The 21,559-nt window shown below is 44.1% G+C and overlaps 1 protein-coding gene across 1 annotated transcript in view; it reads right to left on the reverse strand.

Moving 5' to 3' along the window:
- The window catches only part of rmdn2 (regulator of microtubule dynamics 2), a 198,599-nt gene that overhangs the window by 18,220 nt on the left and 158,820 nt on the right, over nt 1-21,559 (reverse strand). Inside the window, exons 7-9 of the mRNA XM_085997891.1 lie at nt 12,273-12,371; nt 2,081-2,134; nt 1,868-1,945 (exon numbers count right to left, since the gene is read on the reverse strand). Of these exons, the coding sequence (XP_085854017.1) occupies nt 1,868-1,945; nt 2,081-2,134; nt 12,273-12,371 (231 nt within the window). The remainder of the gene's footprint in view (nt 1-1,867; nt 1,946-2,080; nt 2,135-12,272; nt 12,372-21,559) is intronic.

The following is a 21,559-nucleotide window of genomic DNA, read 5'->3' on the forward strand; positions in this document are numbered from 1 at the left end:
AAAACGTCACTCTAATTTCTCTCCACAGATGTTGCCTGGCCTGCTGAGTTTTTCCAGCATTTTCTGTTGTTATTTAAGATCCTATTCTTATCTGACATCCACATATGCACACTTCCAGGACAATGTCCCCATCCCCAACGCAAGGTTACTGAAGCCAATTGTAATACCTAACTACCACCCATCTCAGCCCACACTGGGGTCAGTCTCAGCTATTCACAGGAGAAATTCACTGAATCACTTGGTAAGTGCTTTGTAAGCAATGTTAACCAAAGATTAAATTCTAACTGCAAAATAAAGTCACGTGAACAGATAGGCAGTTCATGGCCCAGAAATTCGGGTCGGGGGCTTCCCGCGGGTGCAAGCCCCCGACCTGCACTTACCTTGCGTGCCGGCAGTTGAGCTGTAGGGCCCCGTGGAATTCCGATCTGGGGCCTGACCCAACTGCCGGCGCGCAGTGCTTGCGTGTCCCAGGGGCGCAGTTAGTTCGATGCGTCCCCTGGGATCACGTGGGCCATGGGCAGCCAATCGGAGGAGGGAAAAGCCCATTCATAAGTTTCGACAGGAAGAGCTGTCAAGACTTATAAATACTACGGCCCCAAAATAGCAGTAAACCTTCAAATAAACTTTAAAAAAACCCACACTTTTTAAATAAACTATAAATTACATTAAATAACTATTTTAAACAATAATTTAAATTTTTGAAAAAAATAATTTTATATTCTAACGGGGCTAAAAATAAACTTACCTTGCTTTAAAGTATTTAAAAATAATAAACCTGTGGAAAAAATGTTTTAATTTTAATTAATTGACCACTTACCTTGTAAAAAGCAGGCCTTACGCCTGATTTTTAAATTTCTAAATTCTAAAGACTTACCCTCACGGAAAAACCTGTAAAAAAAAACGTAAGTTCAAAGCGCACGCGCAGACTCCCCTGCGCACGCGTTTGACCTCTGAACCCCTTCGTTCAGAGGAACGGAAGTGCCGGTTTCCCGTGCATGCACGAAACCGGCACTTCCATCGGGCTTACAGGTGAGTACCCAGCGCGTACTCACCCGTGGAGACCCGAATTTCTGGGCCCATGTGTTCTCCACAATGGTTCTATATATATAATAAAAAAGAAAAATTGGTGGTCTGATGATACTTTCGGGGAAAAATTCGGTTCATTTGCGCCTCCCTAAGAGGGCGCCAACGGGGCGCAAAGCAACTAGCGCCTGGGCGCGGCGCTGCCAACGCCTCCCGCAAAATTCAGCGGTGGCGGTAACCATTAGCGCCCCATGGCACTGCCCCTCCGGCGATGACATCATCGCTGTGCGCAATGCCCCGGCTGCGATCTTCGGTTGCGCTCCCTGATTTACCACCGGACGCTATGTCCGACAGGGTCAGGGGAGCCTACCTGCGGCCAGGGCAGTGCAGATTAAAGGGGAGGTGCCGGGCGGCCATTTTTGTTGCTGGCCACCTGCCAGCACCTGCCCCCCGCTGCTGTCCTCAGCCTTATGTGCAGCACCCCCGCGGGGTGCCAGCTGCGCTCTTTTGCCGGCACTCCGATCCCTGGTGGCCCAGCTGGGCCCCGGGTTGTGCTGCGCAAAGCCTCTCCCCTTTAATAAGGGGAGGAAGGCCTGCAGTACCATGGTGCTACGTGGTGCTGCGGCACGTAGCACCGTGATATTCACTCGTAGTGCCCCAAAGAGGGAGGCGGGCCGCTTCCAGTAGCACCCCGCCTCCCTCTTGGGGCACTACTAATGAATTTCGGGCGCGGGGGTGCTTATTTTTTCAGGCCCGGCGAAATTAGCGCCCCAAAGGGGTCGCGACCCCATTTTCCCCCCTTTAATTCTTAACTGCATGAATTTCAAAGATGCCGGTTAAGTACCTCTGTAGTGTCAGGAAAGGATGCCGCCACGTCATACCACATTTGTGCATTGGTGTTCTGTCCAAGTTCTCTGTAACACTAAAGGTAAAACAATGGAATTTGCAGAAATGGAACTTAAACAGCTTTGAACATCATAACTCAGAAATTGTTTTGTGCTTTAAAAACAAAACTGCTTATAATATTTCTAAGGGACAATGAAGACATAGTACCTACCTTTGTTAAATATACACTATTAGCTTTGGAATACCTTGGGTGTATTTCCTCTACCTAGAAAACAGGAGATGAATACACAGTTACATACAAGTTAGACTCAAGAATTACTGTAAGAAGTCACACAACACCAGGTTATAGTCTGGGAGTAGATTGAAATGGGGTGGCATTCAGAATTCAAACCCAGCATGTAGCAGCTAATTTACAAGGCAGACCATGCGACTCTGCTACAGAAGTAAACAGACTGATTAGCAGATCTCCCATGGTGCCGCTCATGGATCTGAAGGTTGGCTGAATTGCATTAGAGAATACAGGCCTAGAAATTCGGTGGAGGCCCAAACGGGGCGCCAAGCTCGCCTGGGCGCTGGAATTACCGCTGCGATCGGAGACGCTGTGCCCGCCGGAAATTCAGCTTGAGCGCCCCAAGAGGGACGCGGGGCGCTGTTTGAGGCGCCCCGCGTCCCTCTTGGGGCGCTGAAACTGAATATCGCAGCGCAACGTGCTGCAGCGCCACACGCTGCAGCACGGCGCGCTGCGGTACTGCAGGCCTTCCTCCCCTTCTTAAGGGGGAGGGGCCTGCACCAGCGCAATGACCGATCGCGAGTGCCGGCAAAAGAGTCCAGCACTGAGGAGAAGTGCCGGGCTCTCGGGACACAGCCAGCATTGCCTGGGGGGGTGGGGTGGGGGGAGATCAGGAGGCCGGGGACGGAGGTGCTGGCAGGCGGCCACCGAAAAAATGGCCGCCCCGCACCTCCACCTTAATTTGCGCCACTACCGCCACAGGTAGGCCCTGTGAACCGGGCGCGATTTGCGAACGGCGTTACAGAGGCGGGCGCTACCAAATATCACGATCGGGGTGGTAGCGGGGCGCTGCGCACACCGATGACGTCATCGGTGGTGGCGCAGCGCTACAGGCTAACGCCGCCATTAGCGCCCCGCTAAATATCGCGGGAGGCGTGGCCAGTGGCGCTAAAGCCACTGAGTGCCCTCTTTAGGCGCTAACTGGTGGCGCAGCCCACCGAATTTCTAGGCCACAGTCTTTAGTCATTCCACCATTGGTGGCCGTGCCTTCAGCTACCTAGGCCCTAAGCTCTGGAAATTCCTCCCTAAACCTGTCTGCCTCTACCTTTCTCTCCTCCTTTAAGACACTCCTTAAAACTTACCTCTTTGACCAAGCTTTTGGTCACCTGTCCTAATATCTCCTTATGTAGCTGGGCGTCAAATTTTGTTTGATAACGCTCCTGTGAAGCGCCTTGGGTTGTTTTACTACGTTAAAGGTGCTATATAAATACAAGTTGTTGTTGTAAATTGTTTGGGCTAAACCCAAAATATTGTTTCAATGTAAGGGAAGCTAGTAAGACCAGAAAACACAGGTTTGAAGTAAATTTAAAACAGTTAATATGAATAATTTATTTTCATTAATGCCTGGGATAATTAGCCAGGCAGAATGGTAGAGATTATGGGCTGGTCAAAATGCTGTTGCATGCTGAACTAGTAAGACAAGATGGGTTAAATTAGAGTCGGGAGAGCGAGGAGCACCACGGGAGCGGCCTTGAGAATTTAAACCGAAACACGGCAGAGCAGCAGCAGAGAGTCGGGAGAGCGAGGAGCACCACGGGAGTGGCCCCGAGAATTTAAACCGAAGCGCGGCAGAGCAGCAGCAGAGGTGAACTGCACAGAAAAATTAAAATTGCAAGTGATGTCATAGCACAAGAGCGGTGGTAAGTTTACAGGTAAACATTTTAGTTAACCTACCTATAACTTAAACTAATTGAGTAATTAGCTTAAAAAAATAAAAAATAAGCCAAATTGAATAAATAAACTTTATTTAATTAACTAAATAAAACAAGTTTAGATAGAGATCGCAGTGCAGGTGGTCTGCCGCAACTGTAGCATGTGGGAGTTTGTGGAGAGCATCGCGATCCCGGACAACTACATCTGCAGCAAGTGTCTGCTCAGAGTTGTTGAGCTGGAATCCAAGGTGCAGACATTGCGGGGCATTAGGGAGGGCGAGAGTTACCTGAACACTTTAATCCAGGAGGCACACCCCTTAGGTTAGGTATTGGTACAGGTCTGGTTACTGGTTAGGGACAGGAGGGTGTGACTGCAAGTCAGGCAGGAATGGGGACCCCGAGTGCAGTGCTGGAGGGGCCTCAGCCTTTGCCTTTATCCAACAGATACGAGGTTCTTGCTGCCTATGTGGATGGGGGCAAACTCTGCAGGGTGGATGAGCAAACTGACAACGGAACTGTGGTGCAGGAGTAAAAACAGAAAATGCTGGAGATACTCAGCAGGTCAGGCAGCATCTGTGAAGAGAGAAACAGAGTTAACGTTTCAGGTCAATGACCTTTTGTCAGAACTGGAAAAAAGCAGGAAATGGAACAGATTTTAAAGCAAGTGCAGGGGCTGGGAAAGGGGGAAGGGGATGAAAGAACAAAAGGGAAGGTCTGTGATAGGATAGAAGGCAGGAGAGGTTAAGAGACATTAAGAGATATTCAAGGCAAAAGGAGATGGTAATGGGACAGGTTAAGAAACAAAGGATGGCTCTAGATGAAGTGTGAATTGCGCTGGCAGAATGAAAGACAGCTGCCATGTGGGAGAGAAGAAAAAAAGACACAGACAAAAAGTGTGGATGAAAAATATATATATGATAGGGGCCGAGGGTATGATCTGAAATTGTTGAACTCTATGTTGAGTCCAGAAGGCTGCTAAAGTGCCTAATCGAAAGATGAGGTGCTGTTCCTCGAGCAACCGCTGAGCTTCAGTGGAACAATCCAAGAGGCCAAGGACGGTGAGATCTGAGTGGGCGTGGTGCAAAGAATTAAAGTGACAGGCGACCGGAAGCTCGGGGTCCCCCTTACAGACTGAACGGAGGTGTTCCGCAAAGCGGTCACCCAATCTGCGTTTGGTCTCCCCAATGTAGAGGAGACCGCATTCTGAGCAGCGAATACAGTATACTAAATTGCAAGAAGTACAACTAAATCGCTGTTTCACCTGGAAGGGGTGTTTGGGGCCCTGGATGGTGGGAAGGGGGGAGGTATAAGGACATGTGATGCATCTCCTGCGCTTGCACGGGAAGGTGCCGGGCGACGGGAAAGGGGTGTTGGGGGTGATAGAGGAGTGGACCAGGGTGTCGCGGAGGGCACGGTCCCTTCGGAATGCTGTTCCATTTCCTGCTTTTTTCCAGTTCTGATGAAAGGTCATCGACCTGAAAGGTTAACTCTGTTTCTCTCTTCACAGATGCTGCCTGACCTGCTGAGTATCTCCAGCATTTTCTGTTTTTATTTCAGACTTCCAGCATCTGCAGTATTTTCTTTTTGTATTAGTGGTGCAGGAGGTCATTCAAGTGGGGGGAGTGAAAAGGAATGTGGCAGTGGTAGGGAACAGTATAGTCAGGTGGATAGATATTGTTCTCTGCAGCCTCGTCCGGGAGTTCCAAAGGCAGTGTTGCCTGCCCGGTGCCAGGGTTAAGGATATCTCCTCACGGCTGGAGAAGAACGTGGAGTGAGAGGGGGAGGATCCAGTTGTCGTGGTCCACATAGGAACCAATGACATAGGTAGAACTAGAAATTAGGTTCTGCTGAGGGAGTTTAAGGAGCTAGGGTCGAAATTAAAACAAAGAACCTCACAGGTAATAATCTCTGGATTCAGGAAAGAGTAAATTCAAAAGCAGTAAGGGAAATGTCAAGGCTGTAGAGTAGAGTAGCGATTTGGGTAAAAATAAGCAGAGTGGTACAGGAAAGGACAGAGAGCTTAACAAAGGTAAGAGGGCATTATTGATCAGGGAAAAATAGAAAAAGTTAAAGCTAAAGGCACTATATCTGATTGTGCGAAGCATTCACAACAAAATAGATTAATGAATTAATAGCTAGAAATAAATGGGTTTGATCTAATAGCCATTTTGGAGACGTGGTTGCAGAATGGCCAAGGTTGGGAACTAAATATTCCAGGATACTTGACTTTTAGAAGAAATAGGCAAAATGGAAAGCAGAGGGGAGGGACAGCTAGCCCTGATAATAAACAATGGGATAAAGACAGTAGAGAGAAAATAAGGATGTAGAATTACTTTGGGTGGAGCTAAGAAACAACAAGGGGCAGAAAACACTGGTGGGAGTAGTTTATAGGCCTCCTAACAGTAGTTGTAGTGTCGGGCACAGTATAAATCAGGAAATCAGAGGTGCAAGTAACAAGCAGCATCGGGGGGGCCGGTATCGGGCGGGGGGGGCGGTGGAGATCAGAGAGGGTCTGGAGGTAGAGTCGGGAGTGAGTTTGGAGATGATTATCATAAGTACTTACCTTTTTTTCCATTTGGTGCTATTTAACGTTTGTTTTCCCGGGAGTAAACATCGCTGGCTGTCTCAGACACAAGCCAAATTTGCAAGAGGGAGCAGCAGCAGCCGTTAGGTCATTAACATATTCAAATAAGGGGCCTAAGGCCTGCTTCAGACAAAACTATACATCGCCTCTTTTTTGTCCTCACCAATATGGCGTTCGGCGCATCCAGAAGTGGGCGGAAGCAAGGTGGACGCCATTTTTCCTACAAAACTGGTCTTAACAGCCGGCGCTAAATCTCCGAAGTTCTAGGTCATATTCCCTTAAGGAGTAAGAACCCCATGGGAAAAATGGTCCAACCGTGGTTAACAAGAGAAGTTAAAGATAGTATTAGATTAAAGGAAAAGACTTATAATACTGCCAAAAAGAGTAGTAACCCTGAGGATTGGGAGGATGTTAGAATTCAGCAAAGGAGGACCAAGAAATTGATAGAGAGAAAATAGAATACGAGAGTAAACTAGCGAGAGACATAAAAACAGATTGTTAAAGCTTCTATAGGTATGTAAAAAGGAAGAGATTAGCAAAAGTAAACGTGGGTCCTTACAGCCAGAGACAGGAGAAATTATAATGGGGAATTAAACAAATACTTTGTATGTCTTCATGGAAGAAGACACAAAAAATATTCCGGAAATAGTAGGGAATCAAGAGTCTAGTGAGAATGAGGAACTTAAAGAAATTAGTATTAGTAAATAAATAGTACTGGAGAAATTAATGGGACTAAAAGCCGACAAATCCCCTACATCCTAGGGCATTAAAAGAGATGGCTACAGCGATAGTGGATGCATTGGTTTTGATCTTTCAGAATTCCCTAGATTCTAGAACGGTCCTTGTGGATTTGAAGGTAGGAAATTTAACCCCGTTATTCAAGAAAGGAGGGAGAGAGAAAACAGGAAACTATACATCAGTAGTGGGGAAAACGCTAGAATCTATTATTAAGGACATGGTAACAGTGCACTTAGAAAATCATATGATTGGGCAGAGTCAACACGGATTTAGGAGAAGGAAATCATGTTTGACAAATCTACTAGAGTTTTTTGAGGTTCTAACCAGCAGAGTAGATAAGGGGGAACCAGTGGATGTAGTGTATTGGATTTTCAAAAAGTATTCAATAAGGTGCCACACAAGAGGTTATTACACAAAATTAGGGCTCATGGGATTGGGGGTAATATATTAGCATGGATTGAGGATTGGTTAACGGATAGAAAACAGAGAGTAGGAATAAACGGGTCATTTTTGGGTTGGCAGGCTGTGACTAGTGAGGTACCGCAAGGATAATGCTTGGGCCTCAGCTATTTACAATCTATATCAATGATTTAGATAAGGGGACTGAGTGTAATGCTACAAAGCTAGGTGGGAAAGTAAGTTGTGAGGAGGATGCAAAGGGATATAGACAGGTTAAGTGAGTGGGCAAGAACGTGGCAGATGGAATATAATGTGGAGAAGTGTGAAGTTATCCATTTTGGTTCAGAAAAATAGAAAAGCAGAATATTTTTTAAATGGTGAGAGATTGGGAAATGTTGGTAATCAGAGGGACCTGGGTTATCCTTGTATAGGAGTCACTGAAAGTTAACAATACAGGCACAGCAAGCAATTAGGAAAGCAAATGATATGTTAGCATTTATTACAAAAGGATTGGAGTATGAGTAAAGATGTCTTACTGCAATTATATAGGGCCCCGGTGAGACCACACCTGGCGTACTGTGTACAGTTTTGGTCTCCTTACCTAAGAAAGGATATACTTGCCTTAGAGAGTGCAACGGAGGTTCACTAGACTGATTCTTGGGATAAGGGGATTGTCCTATGAGAAGGGACTGAGTATATTAAGCCTATATTTCCTAGAGTTTAGAAGAATGAGAAGTGATCTCATTGAAACATATAAAATTCTTAAGGGGCTTGACAGGATAGATGCTGAGAGGTTGTTTCCCCTGGCTGGGGAGTCTAGAACTTGGGGTCACGGTCTCAGAATAAGGGGTTGGCCAGTTAGGACTGAGATGAGGAGAAATTTCTTCACTCAGAGTTGTGAATCTTTGGAATTCTCTACCCCAGAGGGCTGTGGATGCTCAGTTGTTGAGTATATTCAAGACAGATTGATAGATTTTTGGATACTAAAGGAAGGGATATGGGGATAGTACGAGAAAGTTCAGTTGAGGTAGAAGATCTTATTGAATGGCGGAGCAGGCTTGAAGGGCCGAATGGCCTACTCCTGCTCCTATTTCTTATGTTCTTAAATGGCCTTTTCTTGTCCTAGGCTTTTCTATGTTATTACAATTAGAAAATTAAGACAGCCAAAGTTTCTATTCTTGATTGCTCTCCAGTAACCCTTGCTGGAATATGCATTTGGGGAACTTGGGCAAGGACATCTGAAATGCCTCATCGCTGAAATTGCCGGCACTTGCATTTTAAGTTGACACGTAAACTTGGAAGGTTGACAACACCCAATGAACTGTATTCCAGAATGTGACACCACCTTCAGAAAAGGAAGGTTGAGAACCAGGGAAAAATGTAAATATTAAAAGTTGGGTCAAAGTAGAGTCATAGAGTTTTACAGCACAGAAAGAGGCCCTTCGGCCCATCGTGCCCGCGCCGCCCATCCACCCCTGTCCTGTCTAATCCCATTTTCCAGCATTTGGTCCATAGCCTTGTATGCAATGGCATTTCAAGTGCTCATCCAAATGCTTCTTGAATGTTGTGAGGGTTCCTGCCTCTACCACCCTTTCAGGCAGTGAGTTCCAGATTCCAACCACCCTCTGGGTGAAAAAGTTCCTCCTCAAATCCCCTCTGAATCTCCTGCCCCTTACCCTGAATCTATGCCCCTTGTTATTGACCCCCCTACTAAGGGGAAAAGTTCCTCTTTATCTACCCTGTCTATGCCCCTCATCATTTTGTACACCTCAATCAGGTCCCCCCTCAGCCTTCTTTGCTCCAAGGAAAACAACCCCAGCCTGTTCAGTCTTTCTTCATAGCTGAGGCGCTCCATCCCAGGTAACATCCTGGTGAATCTTCTCTGCACCCTCTCCAAAGCAATCACATCCTTCCTATAGTGAGGCGACCAGAACTGCACACAGTACTCCAGCTGTGGCCTCACCAGCGTTTTGTACAGCTCCATCATAACCTCCCTGCTCTTATACTCTATGCCTCGGCTAATGAAGGCAAGTATCTCATATGCCTTTTTAACCACCTTATCTACCTGTTCCGCTGCCTTCAGAGATCTATGTACATGTACACCAAGGTCCCTCTGACCCTCTGTACTTCCTAGGGTCCTACCACTCATTGTGTATTCCCTTGCCTTATTTGTCCGTCCAAAATGCATCACCTCGCACTTTTCAGGGTTAAATTCCATTTGCCACTTTTCCGCCCATCTGACCAACCCGTTTATATCGTCCTGTAGCCTGAGGCTTTCCTCCTCGCAATTTACCACCCCACCAATTTTCGTGTCATCTGCGAACTTACTGATCATACCTTTTACATTCTCATCCAAATCATTTATGTAGATCACAAACAACAAGGGACCCAGCACCGATCCCTGAGGTACCCCACTGGACACAGGCTTCCAGTCACAAAAGCATCCTTCGACCATCACCCTCTGCCTCCTGCCACTCAGCCAGTTTAGGATCCAACGCGCCAAGGCACCCTGGATCCCATGGGCTCTTACCTTCTTGACCAGTCTCCTATGCGGGACTTTGTCAAAAGCTTTACTGAAGTCCATGTAAACCACATCCACAGCATTTCCCTCATCCACCCCACTAGTCACCCCCTCGAAAAATTCAATCAGATTTGTCAGACATGATTTACCCTTGACAAAGCCATGCTGACTATCCCCGATTAATCCTTGCCTCTCCAAGTGGAGACTAATTTTGTCCCTCAGAATTTTTTCCAATAATTTCCCTACCACAGATGTTAGGCTCACTGGCCTGTAATTCCCTGGTTCATCCCTGCTACCCTTCTTGTATAATGGTACTACATTAGCTGTTCTCCAATCCTCTGGTACATCCCCTGTGGCCAGAGAGGTTCTGAAAATTTGTGTCAGAGCCCCTGCAATCTCCTCCTTTGCCTCCCACAGCAGCCTGGGATACATCTCGTCCGGGCCTGGGGATTTATCCACTTTTTGGCCTGCTAAAACCGCTAGCACCTCCTCCCTCTCGATGCTAATATGTTCAAGTATGTCACAGTCCCCTTGCCCGATTTCTATGTCTGCATCGTCTCTCTCCATAGTGAACACAGATGCAAAAAATTCATTTAACACCCCGCCTACATCATCTGGCTCTACACACAGATTGCCACTTTGGTCCCTAATGGGCCCTACCCTTTCCCTGGTTATCCTCTTGCCCTTAATATACTTATAAAACATCTTAGGATTTTCCTTTATTTTGCTCGCCAGTGTTATTTCATGGCCCCTCCTCGCCCTCCTAATTTCTTTTTTAAGTATGCCCCTGCACTTTTTATACTCCTCTAGGGCTTCTTCCGTCTTTAGTCTTTTGTAACTGCCAAAAGCCCCCCTTTTATTTCTAATGCATTTTTGTATATCCCTTGTCATCCAAGGTTCCCTTTGCTTGTTGGTCCCACCCTTGACCTTTACAGGAACATGTTGGCGTTGTACTCTCTCTATTTCCCTTCTGAAAGTCTCCCACTGTCTTGATGTGGATTTTCCTATAAGTAGCTGCTCCCAGTCCACTTTGGCCAGATCCTGCCTTATCATATTAAAATCGGCCTTCCCCCAATTTAGAACCCTTATTTCCGGGCCGTCTTTGTCTTTTTCCATGACCACCTTAAATCTCACCGAATTATGGTCACTATCGCCAAAATGCTCTCCTACTGACACTTCCACCACTTGCCCGGCTACATTCCCCAGAATTAGGTCCAGTATCGCCCCCTCTCTTGTAGAACTTTCTACATGTTGGCTCAAAAAGCTCTCCTGGATGCACTTTAAGAATTCTGCACCCTCTAAGCCTTTCACACTCTGACTATCCCAATTTATATTGGGGAAGTTGAAATCCCCCACTATTATTACCCTATTATTTTCGCACTTTTCTGAGATTTGCCTACATATCTGTTCCTCTATCTCCCCCTGACTGTTTGGGGGCCTATAGTACACTCCCAGCAAAGTGCTTGCCCCCTTTTTGTTTTTAAGTTCTACCCATATGGCCTCATTAGAGGAACCCGCTAATATATCATCCCTCCTTACAGCAGTAATTGACTCCTTAATTAATATTGCAACACCCCCTCCCCTTTTACACCCCCCTCTGTCTCGCCTGAAGATTCTATACCCCGGAATATTGAGCTGCCAGTCCTGACCCTCCCTCAACCACGTCTCCGTGATAGCAACAATATCGTACTCCCATGTGTTCAACAACAACTTCAGTTCGTCCACCTTATTTGCAAGACTCCTTGCATTAAAATAAATGCCTTCCAGCCCTGCCATATTCCCTTTTGCCTTCGCATATTTGCTCTGCCTTGTTTTTTTCTCTGTATTTGGCTGTAAATCACCCCCTGCTATAGCTCCACTCTGTACCCCACCCCCCTGCCAAGTTAGTTTATGCATTTCTCCACTTCACCTGAAGAAGGAGCAGCGCTCCGAAAGCTTGTGATTTCAAATAAAGCTGTTGGACTATAACCTGGTGTTGTGTGACTTCTTAAGTTAGTTTAAAGCATTTCATCCTATCCTTGCTAACTGTATCAATCGATCCCTGTCTCTATACCTGCCTAATACAAATGATACATGATAGTGAGGGATAAATGCAGTATTCAAATGACCTGAGGTCTCTGCTTCACTCCAAAATGTTTTAAAATAAACACCTCCATCTGATTCAACAACTATACAGCAAGCAGGATACTTAAAACTGAATAACTGGCAGAAGTTTATTACCTTGAGGAAACATTGCAAAGCATCCTGTATGGTTGAATTTGGTGGCTCTTCAAACAATGTTGCAGCTACCTTTCTTTCAATCCATGACAACTGAGAAGCCTGCAAACCAAGGTACTCAAACATTATTAGCAAGTATAACACTGAGACCAAATATAGATTCACATTTCAGAATCAGTTTAGTGTGACAAATTAATTTCAGATTTTGAAAACGCACAGAACCTTTTCCATAAATATGGGAGTAATTTTAACTCTAAAAACAATTAACAGAGGTAAACCTCAAAATGTGTGAACTTTATTCTGTTTTAGATGTAGTTTAAATGGTTTGAAAATAGTTTGACTTACATTTGTTTATGTAAAATCGTTTTTTTATATATAATTTAAAGGAATGCATCAGGTAACATGAAAGAAAAAACTTTGCATATATTAAGCAGCTGCTAATACTTTAAGACAGTGAAAGGTTTCAGTGAAGGGAGATGCAAGGTGTACAAAAAGTGGTAGCTATCATATGCACATATCTAACTTCAGCACTCTTGTTCAGCTCATTTTTAAACCAGTACTATTGTGGTAGAGGGCTTATAGCAAAGCAATAAAACGTTTATTTCCCAAAGACGGTCAGCCACGGTCCGCTTCTGGGTGAGTTATCAGTTCTTGGCTGGGCTACCAGATGGAGTGTTGCATTGAAGTGAGGCATTCCTTGTTTTGTGAAGGTGGGGGAGATAAGAAAGGGAGTGAGGAGAGGCAGTCTGGTTACTCTAATTGCATGTTTCTCTGCTTGGCTAGCCAAAGAGCAACACTGATGGTACTTGTCAGAAATAGTAAATTACACCACCAAATGAAGGATACACAGTGAGCAAGAGTTCTGGAAACATTAATGAAGCAAAAGAAACTCAAAGCAAAAACAGTTCCATCAGTAAAGCTTTCCAGGACACATTCTTAAAACATGATTTCTACTTTTTCACGTGTAGAAAATGTTGTTGTTCTTGATTTAGCAAGTTATTACCTTACTGTGTAGTAAGAACAAAGAGAAGGCAGAAAAAACATATGGGAGTATCAGGTTGTTTTACCTAACTACTTTGATGAAGCCACATTTCTGGTACATAAGAGGTTGAAAGGTGTTCTCCTCTAATGTAAATTAATATTACTTGTAATGACTCAGAATTAGACATCTCTAGTACTGAAACTTCTCTTTCTCATGCCTACAGTGAGATTACAAAAAATATTTAATGGGTGTTTAATAGCGTAAATAATTCACAAGTGAGTTGCTGATAACTTATTGGTGCAGGAGTTAACTTGGCAGAGTTATTTGCAATTTATATAAAGAATGCGAAGAGGGAGAAAAAAGCTTGGCAGTACATTTAAAAAACATTTCCAAAGCAAAAGATAATGAACACATTAAAGAACAGAAAATATTAGAATCAAGAATCTTACATCACAGAAGGAGGCCATCCGGCCCATCGTGCCTGTGCCGGCTCTTTGAAAGAGCTATCTAATTAGTCCCACTCCCCTGCTCTTTCCCCATAGCCCTGCAAATTTTTGCAGCCAGGAAAGTTCCAACGTCCTGAAGCGTGGTTGCTTCAGTATTTTTATATGAAGAAACCCATTCCTTAGCGCATGTGGTGAAGCCCTAGTTGCATATTAACTTCTGGCAATCATAGTCGTGTTGAGAGAAGCATATCACAGCACCTGGGGGTGTTGGACCTGGCAGTTGGAGTCAGGAGTGCTCTGGGTGTGAGGAGTCAGTTGCATGAGTGGGGATCACAGAATTATTGAGCGGAGGGAAACGAGGACAGCACAATGTACTTTGATCATCAGAGGTCTAATGGTGTTCATTATGCTGTTTGTGGAAAAGGAGTATTAAATGGAGATGGATGAGGAACTGTGATAGCAGTTGTAAGATTTTTCTGTGATTGGGTGTTTTGTGATTGGGGGAAAAATTGAATTTGGTGAGGATATTTCTGCTTCCTTTGTGATTATTGAACAACAAATCAAGAAATAACCAATTAGAAAAGGGACAATCAGATTTAAACAGAACGAATGAAGAAAAAGAAAATGGATCACTAGCTTAATAGTCAGAACATAGATGACAGACAAGAAATTTTATTATAAAGATTGGGTACCTTTGTTGAAATTAATGTGGGAACACAAAAAAACAGTTGCACAGATTGGTGAGCTACAAGCACAATTAGCCGTGTGGCAATATGATGTTGTGGCAATAACGGAAACGTGGCTTAAAAACGGTGAGGACTGGGCACTTAATAGTCAAGGGTACAAGGTGTTCAGAAAAGATAGGGAAAGGAAAAAGGGAGGTGGGGTGGCAGTGCTAATCAAGGAAGACATTGTAGTGTTGGAAAGGGAGGATGTTCTTGAGGGGACAAGGACAGAATCCATTTGGTTAGAGTTGAGGAGCAAAAAGGGTATGATCACGCTACTGGGGGTATTCTACAGACCTCCAAATAGTGAGAGGGAGGTAGAGGAGCAAATCTGCAGGGAAATCGCAGAGATATGCAAGAGCTATAGAGTGGTGATATTGGGGGACTTTAATTACCCAAATATCGATTGGGATAATGCTAGGGTAAAGGGAATGGAGGGGGAGGAATTTCTGAAATGTGTTCAGGAGAATTTCCTTGACCAGTGTGTTCTTGGCCCAACTAGGAAGGAGGCATTGCTGGATCTGGTGCTGGGGGATGAGGTGGGCCAGAACAACCAAGTGTCTGTGGGAGAACACTTGGGTACGAGTGATCATAGAGTCACAGAGTTATACAGCACAGAAAGAGGCCCTTCGGCCCATCGTGTCTGCGCCAGCCATCAAGCCCTGTCTATTCTAATCCCATTTTCCAGCACTTTGTCCGTAGCCTTGTATGCTATGGCGTTTCAAGTGCTCATCTAAGTGCTTCTTGATGTTGTGAGGGTTCCTGTCTCTACCACCCTTTCAGGCAGTGAGTTCCAGATTCCAACCACCCTCTGGGTGAAAAAGTTTTTCCTCAAATCCCCTCTAAACCTCCCGCCCCTTACCTTGAAACGATGCCCCCTGGTTACTGATCCCTCTACTAAGGTGAAAAGTTCCTTTCTACCTACCCTATCTATGCCCCTCATAATTTTATACACCTCAATCAGGTCCCCCCTCAGCCTTCTCTGCTCTAAGGAAAACAACCCCAGCCTGTCCAGTTTCTCTTCATAGCTGAAGCGCTCCAGCCCAGGTAACATCCTGGTGACTCTCCTCTGCACCCTCTCCAATGCAATCACATCCTTCCTATAGTGTGGCGACCAGAACTGCACACAGTATTCCAGCTGTGGCCTAACTAGCATTTTGTACAGCTCCATCATAACCTCCCTGCTCTTGTATTCTATGCCTCGGCTAATGAAGGCAAGTATCCCATATGCCTTTTTAACCACCTTATCTACCTGTCCTGCTGCCTTCAGGGATCTATGTACATGCACACCAAGGTCCCTTTGATCCTCTGTCCTTCCTAGGGTCCTACCATTCATTGTGTATTCCCTTGCCTTGTTAGTCCTCCCAAAATGCATCACCTCACACTTTTCAGGGTTAAATTCCATTTGTCACTGTTCTGCCCATCTAACCAACCCGTCTATATCGTCCTGTAGCCTGAGGCTTCCCTCCTCGCTATTTACCACTCCACCAATTTTTGTGTCATCTGCGAACTTACTGATCATACCTCCTATAATCATATCTAAATCATTAATGTACACTACAAACAGCAAAGGACCCAGCACCGATCCCTGCGGTACACCACTGGACACAGGCTTCCAGTCACAAAAACAACCTTCGACCATCACCCTCTGCCTCCTGCCACTAAGCCAATTTTGGATCCCATGGGTTCTTACCTTCTTGACCAGTCTCCCATGTGGGACTTTGTCAAAAGCCTTACTGAAGTCCATGTAGATTACATCAACTGCACTACCCTCATCCACACACCTAGTCACCCCCTCGAAAAATTCAATGAAATTGGTTAGACATGATCTCCCCCTGACAAAGCTATGCTGGCTATCCTTGATTAATCCTTGCCTCTCCAAGTGGAGACTAATTCTGTCCCTCAGAATTTTTCCCAATAATTTCCCTACCTATCATAAGATTTAGATTAGCTATGGAGAGGAGCAAGGAACAATCTAGAGTGGAACTTCTAAATTGGAATAGGGCTAACTTCAATGGGATGAAACAGGATCTAGCCAGAGTAAAATGGAACCATTTGAGTAAATGTTTTAGAAGTAACTAGAGTTAAGACAGTACTGTATTATCTTTTCTTAGTAAAATTTTAAATGTAGACTGAAGTCCAGCTGTTCTAAGACATAGGCAGGTTCTTTGATCTGTAGATTAGTCAGTATGCAAAAACATGGTTCTAGGCACTAATCAAATTATTGGTCCTTGGAATGGCTTAAATTGGACTGTACAAATAACATACCCACTAACCTTCAGGTAAGTGTCAAAGTATGTAAGCTTACAAACAAATGCATTACATCCTAAATGACCAACAAGGGGACTTTGTTCTAGAGTTCAAATATATACATTAGTTAAAGCATTAACAACCCATAATAGGTAGCTGGTGCATGAACCCTAATTCCATTTGTATCGAATGCAAACATATCCTATCATTGTGCCTTTGAAATGAATTGATTGACAGCTTTTTTATTTGAAGCCCTTTTGGTCGAGAACATATATATTGAAGACATTTCTTAGTATCTTTACTTCAGTTCAGTTTCTAGAATTGATGTGTGGACTCTGTAGGCAAGCACAGGAATTGCATCACTCATGTCTTGTACTGCATTAGTAAAGTTTTGTGAAAGACTTTCACCCAAAAGCTTTATCACTTAACCGACAGTTTAAGAAGTACATTCTAGAATGGGGTACTGTAGTCCTTGTTTTCTAAGTTTTTTTAAAATTCGTTTGTGAGATGTGGGCGTCGCTGGCAATGCCAGCATTTATTGCCCATCCCTAATTGCCCTCGAGAAGGTGGTGGTGAGTCGCCTACTTGAACCGCTGCAGTCTGTGTGGTGAAAGGTGCTCCCACAGTGCTGTTAGGTAGGGAGTTCCAGGATTTTGACCCAGCAATGATGAAAGATCGGTGATATACTTCTAAGTCAGGATGGTGTGTGACTTGGAGGGGAACTTGGAGGTGGCGGTGTTTCCATGCGCCTGCTGCCCTTGTCCTTCTAGGTGGAAGAGGTCGCGGTGGGAGGTATTTGTATGATCAGTATCTGGTTGTGACTCACTGCTTCTATGTAATTAATTTACTTCTAAATAATTTTGATTATTAATTTTAGTCTTATGCATTGGCCTGATGTTGTACTTACCTCCTCTTGGGGTAGACAGATGTGGTACCGTGCAATGTGGTTTCTGATGTAATATACCATAGACAAGGGGTAATTGTTAGTTCTGTGGAATGCCTTCCCACTACAAATACTCTTAAAGTTACAGATTTTGGTTCATAGGAGTTTGATCCTGTAGGAGAAATGCTGTAAGAATTGTCTTAAATCTGTCCTCAAAATGGAGTTAGTTGTCTGAATTCTGGGAAAGGGATAATGCTAATTAAAGCATCAAGACTTATACAAACAAAACATTCCATACCAGTAATAGTATACAAGCCATCAATACTACAGGCCAGGGGACAGCTCATTAAGGTAGTAAAGATGTCCTGACTTATCTGAATTGTGTGCAACCCCTTTGTTAGCCAAGACTTGAGAACCTAGACAGGCAGTAAACAACCATGTCTAAGTGCCAAAGCTTCATTTATTTGGAGGTCATCAAAGGTACCAATAGGGTTGTATGAGGTGATTGACACCAAAAAGGCTGAATTCTCTATCACTCAGATTGGTCAATAGAATTGAAGTTTAAAAAAAAATTAAGGATATATATTACCACTAAAGTTCAGTCTTCAATCCTTTGTTTTTAATTTGGAACTAGTTATTTTACTAATTCCTGCAATAGTCTTTGTAGCAGAAGGTGTCGGAATTTTGTAGAAGGATATCTCTGTCAAATCGGAAAGTGTATCCCCGGCAATGAAAGCAAAAGGTTACAGAAATTAAGATTTTATGACTACCAGCCAGATGTAAATGTGTCACATAGATGCACAAGTTTCCCCGAGATCAAGAGAGGTGAGATTTAAACCAGCTAGTCCAGATACAGCTAGCAGCACAAGGTGAATTTACCCAGATGTGGAGGATCCAGAAGGAATGGACAGCACTGTTACAGAGAGGATCATCACTGACTTCTCAGAAGGCTAACACCATCCTCCCAGAGGAAGGTGAGACAAGCATGTTCATCCACGCCAGTACATAGGGACGAGGTTGTATATGTTCTGGAAACATTGCAAATACAAGCATAGACTTTAATCTATTCAATAAACTGACTATCTAATACGAAAATGACCAGCTGGTCCACAACTTGTCAGCTATCCAAGAAGTCTAATCCTAAATTAATCTCACCAATTTTTTATCAATCTCAGACACTGATTTTAACTCTAAATTTATAATCAGCAAGCAATTGCTACTGAATTGCTGTGACATAATTGAACTTTGTGTCCTCTTATTTATTTAATCATTTAACCCTATTTACTAATTACTGGCATAATCAATGTTTAAATGCTGCTAATGATGATTCAAAGGTTAATAAACAATTGCTAGTTCATGACTTTTGTTATCTGACTTCTTTGACAATTGACGAGAAAGGGTTAATTCATTCACTCAGTAGCTTGCGCAGATCCTCATAAGAGGTTGGTTGTGTAAATACTAATACAACAGTCCAAAGATGTGTGGGTTAGGATGATTGGCTATGATAAATTGACCCATAGTGTTAGTGGGATTAAATACGTGGTGTTACGGGGATAGGGTGGGATATGCGTTGGTGTAGGGGTTACGGGGATCGGGTGGGATATGTGTCGGTGCAGGCTCGATGGGCCGAAATGGCCTCTATCTGCACTGTGGGGTTTCTGTGATTCTGTGAATCCAAATTGGTTGATATAACAGTTCAGCGAGCCAAATTTAAGCATCATTAACTCCTAGGCATAAACTGGGTGATAAACCCCAGACAGTTCCTTGACAAGGAGTTAAGTAAAAGGGGTTAAGGATTTGTCTGGTGCTCTTAATGAATATTCGTGTCATGGTATCGATCCAATATTCTTATAGATTTCTACCAAAAGTGATGAGAGACAGCATGCCTGTAACAGCTACTATGTGAAGAGGAACTACAGTAATTAGGGTTGCAAAAACACATGGCTTGGTATCGCTAATCCACTCAAAATTTCAGGTCAACTATCTCCTGGTACATCATTAAAGAATGATTAAACTCAATCAGTTCTGTAACGACAGGATACATGGATTCTGGCCACATATTCCAAACTGAACTATAAAATACAGTAAAGAAGAAGTGGCATAACTGCTACATATTATTTTCCTTAAATATTTCACTGTAATTTAATAATTCTGACAGACTTTTTTAAAGAAAAGATTACACAGATATCTTTACTTACATCCTATACAGAAGTAAAGTTTAGTATGACACAACAGGGAAGCGGGGCAATGCACTAAGTTAATTAATGTGAGCGGATAATAGAGCTGCAAGTAAAAATGTTTTAAAAAGCCCTACTGAAATGCTAACCTGTCTTTTCTCTTTTCAGATGCTGATGGATTGACCTGGTGTCTATTTCCTTTTTGATCGTGGCCTCAATTCCAGTTATATTGTAGCGCTTAAGGACATCATTGTTAGGCACCCTGACTTGCTACTTGATGCCAGTGATACGTCATAAACAGTGCAAGTGAAAATGATCAAGTTGCTTGATGTGACAGCAGTAACAGATCCATGACTCTAATCCATATAGTAGGGCAGTGAGAAAACAGCTTGGTATATAGTAACTTTTGTTGGCAGAATAATCCCCTGTTTTTGCTAGAGTCTTTGCTCGAGTTTGCCAAAGATGGAGCTGCCAATCTGATGAGTGACATCATCATCAAGTGTGGAGTTGTGCAAGAGAATGATACCGAGGTAGCAGAATTTGCCCATGATCTTAAGTGATACTTTATTGATCATAACCACTTGGGTGTGACTGGATGGCCAGGTATGGGTGGTACAGGGTAGGAATGGGCAATTCCACCAGTATTTAAAGGGGCACTCACCTGCTATAATTTAAATCGATATAAACGCTTAGCAGACATATTGCTTGTATTTCTCAGTCATTTTTGGTGCAGAATGACTGTTTTTGTGTTTTTGGTGGCTGGACAACCTTCAGGAAGATTCAGGGATACTGGCCACAATCTCTGAAAATGGAAATCCTTTTGGCCAATCAATTCTTGCTAGAGGGAGGAAAAGGAGCAACAGGTGGAAGGACCACATGGAGCTACAGCTACATGGAGACTACTGAGGAGGAGCAGAGCTCGCAGATATCTTTACCCTCCTAAAAGAGTGTATAGGCCCAGGGTTACATACTTGCAATTCTCAGAGGAACAGTGCATAGAAGGCTGCACTTTTCCAGAGTGACCGGCACAGATCTGTGTTGCCTCCCGATGTTGCTGTTATCCTCTGTTGCAGCGGAGAAGGAGCCAGAGCAAAAATGTTGAGGGTATAATAACTGTGCCTGTTGCAGTCAAGGTTTCCACGCCAGCAGCCTCTTTGCCTCCGTTTCCTTCCAGCAGAGGATAATAGCAACATCAGTCAGTCTGCAGTTCATGTTTGAATTAAGCAGGATGCTATGTTTGCTACAGCAAATGATTTCATCACTTACCCATGGACAAGTGGAACCAGCTCTACTTATAGGGCTCTGGGGTTTGCAGCGATTGCAAACTTCCCCCAAGTCTACAGTTTCATTGACTGGATACACATAGTGATGAGCTCTCTTGCAAATGAGCCACTGCCTTCATGAATTGCAAGGGCTTCTATTCCATTAACGTACAACTGGTGTGTGAACATTGCAACATGCAGGTCTGGGCCCAAGATACTTCCACATTCTTTGTCCCAGGACAGTAGGGCTGGATTTTCTCAATGGAGATGCACTGGAGGCGGGACTTCTGGTTTCCGGAGTTCAGTCCCGTCCCCAGCGACGTCTGACCAACCCACGCTATTTTCCCTTGATTGGCCTCGTTAAGCCTGCCCCGCCCCTGCGGGCTTACCAGCCAATTAAGGGAAAGCCAGTGACAGATGACGTCTGCATATGACGCTTCATCTGTCGAAAATGTTTTGACAGATTAATTGAGAAGCTGTCAAACACTGACAATCTCTGTTCTAAGGTGAGCCCTTGCACTCAGGCTCACCAAGACCTCTCTCCTCAGCAGAAAGCAAATGGCTG

Source organism: Somniosus microcephalus, chromosome 9 (genome assembly GCF_052327205.1).
Source record: "Somniosus microcephalus isolate GS21.2 chromosome 9, FLI_Smic_1.0, whole genome shotgun sequence".
Taxonomy (NCBI): domain Eukaryota; kingdom Metazoa; phylum Chordata; class Chondrichthyes; order Squaliformes; family Somniosidae; genus Somniosus; species Somniosus microcephalus.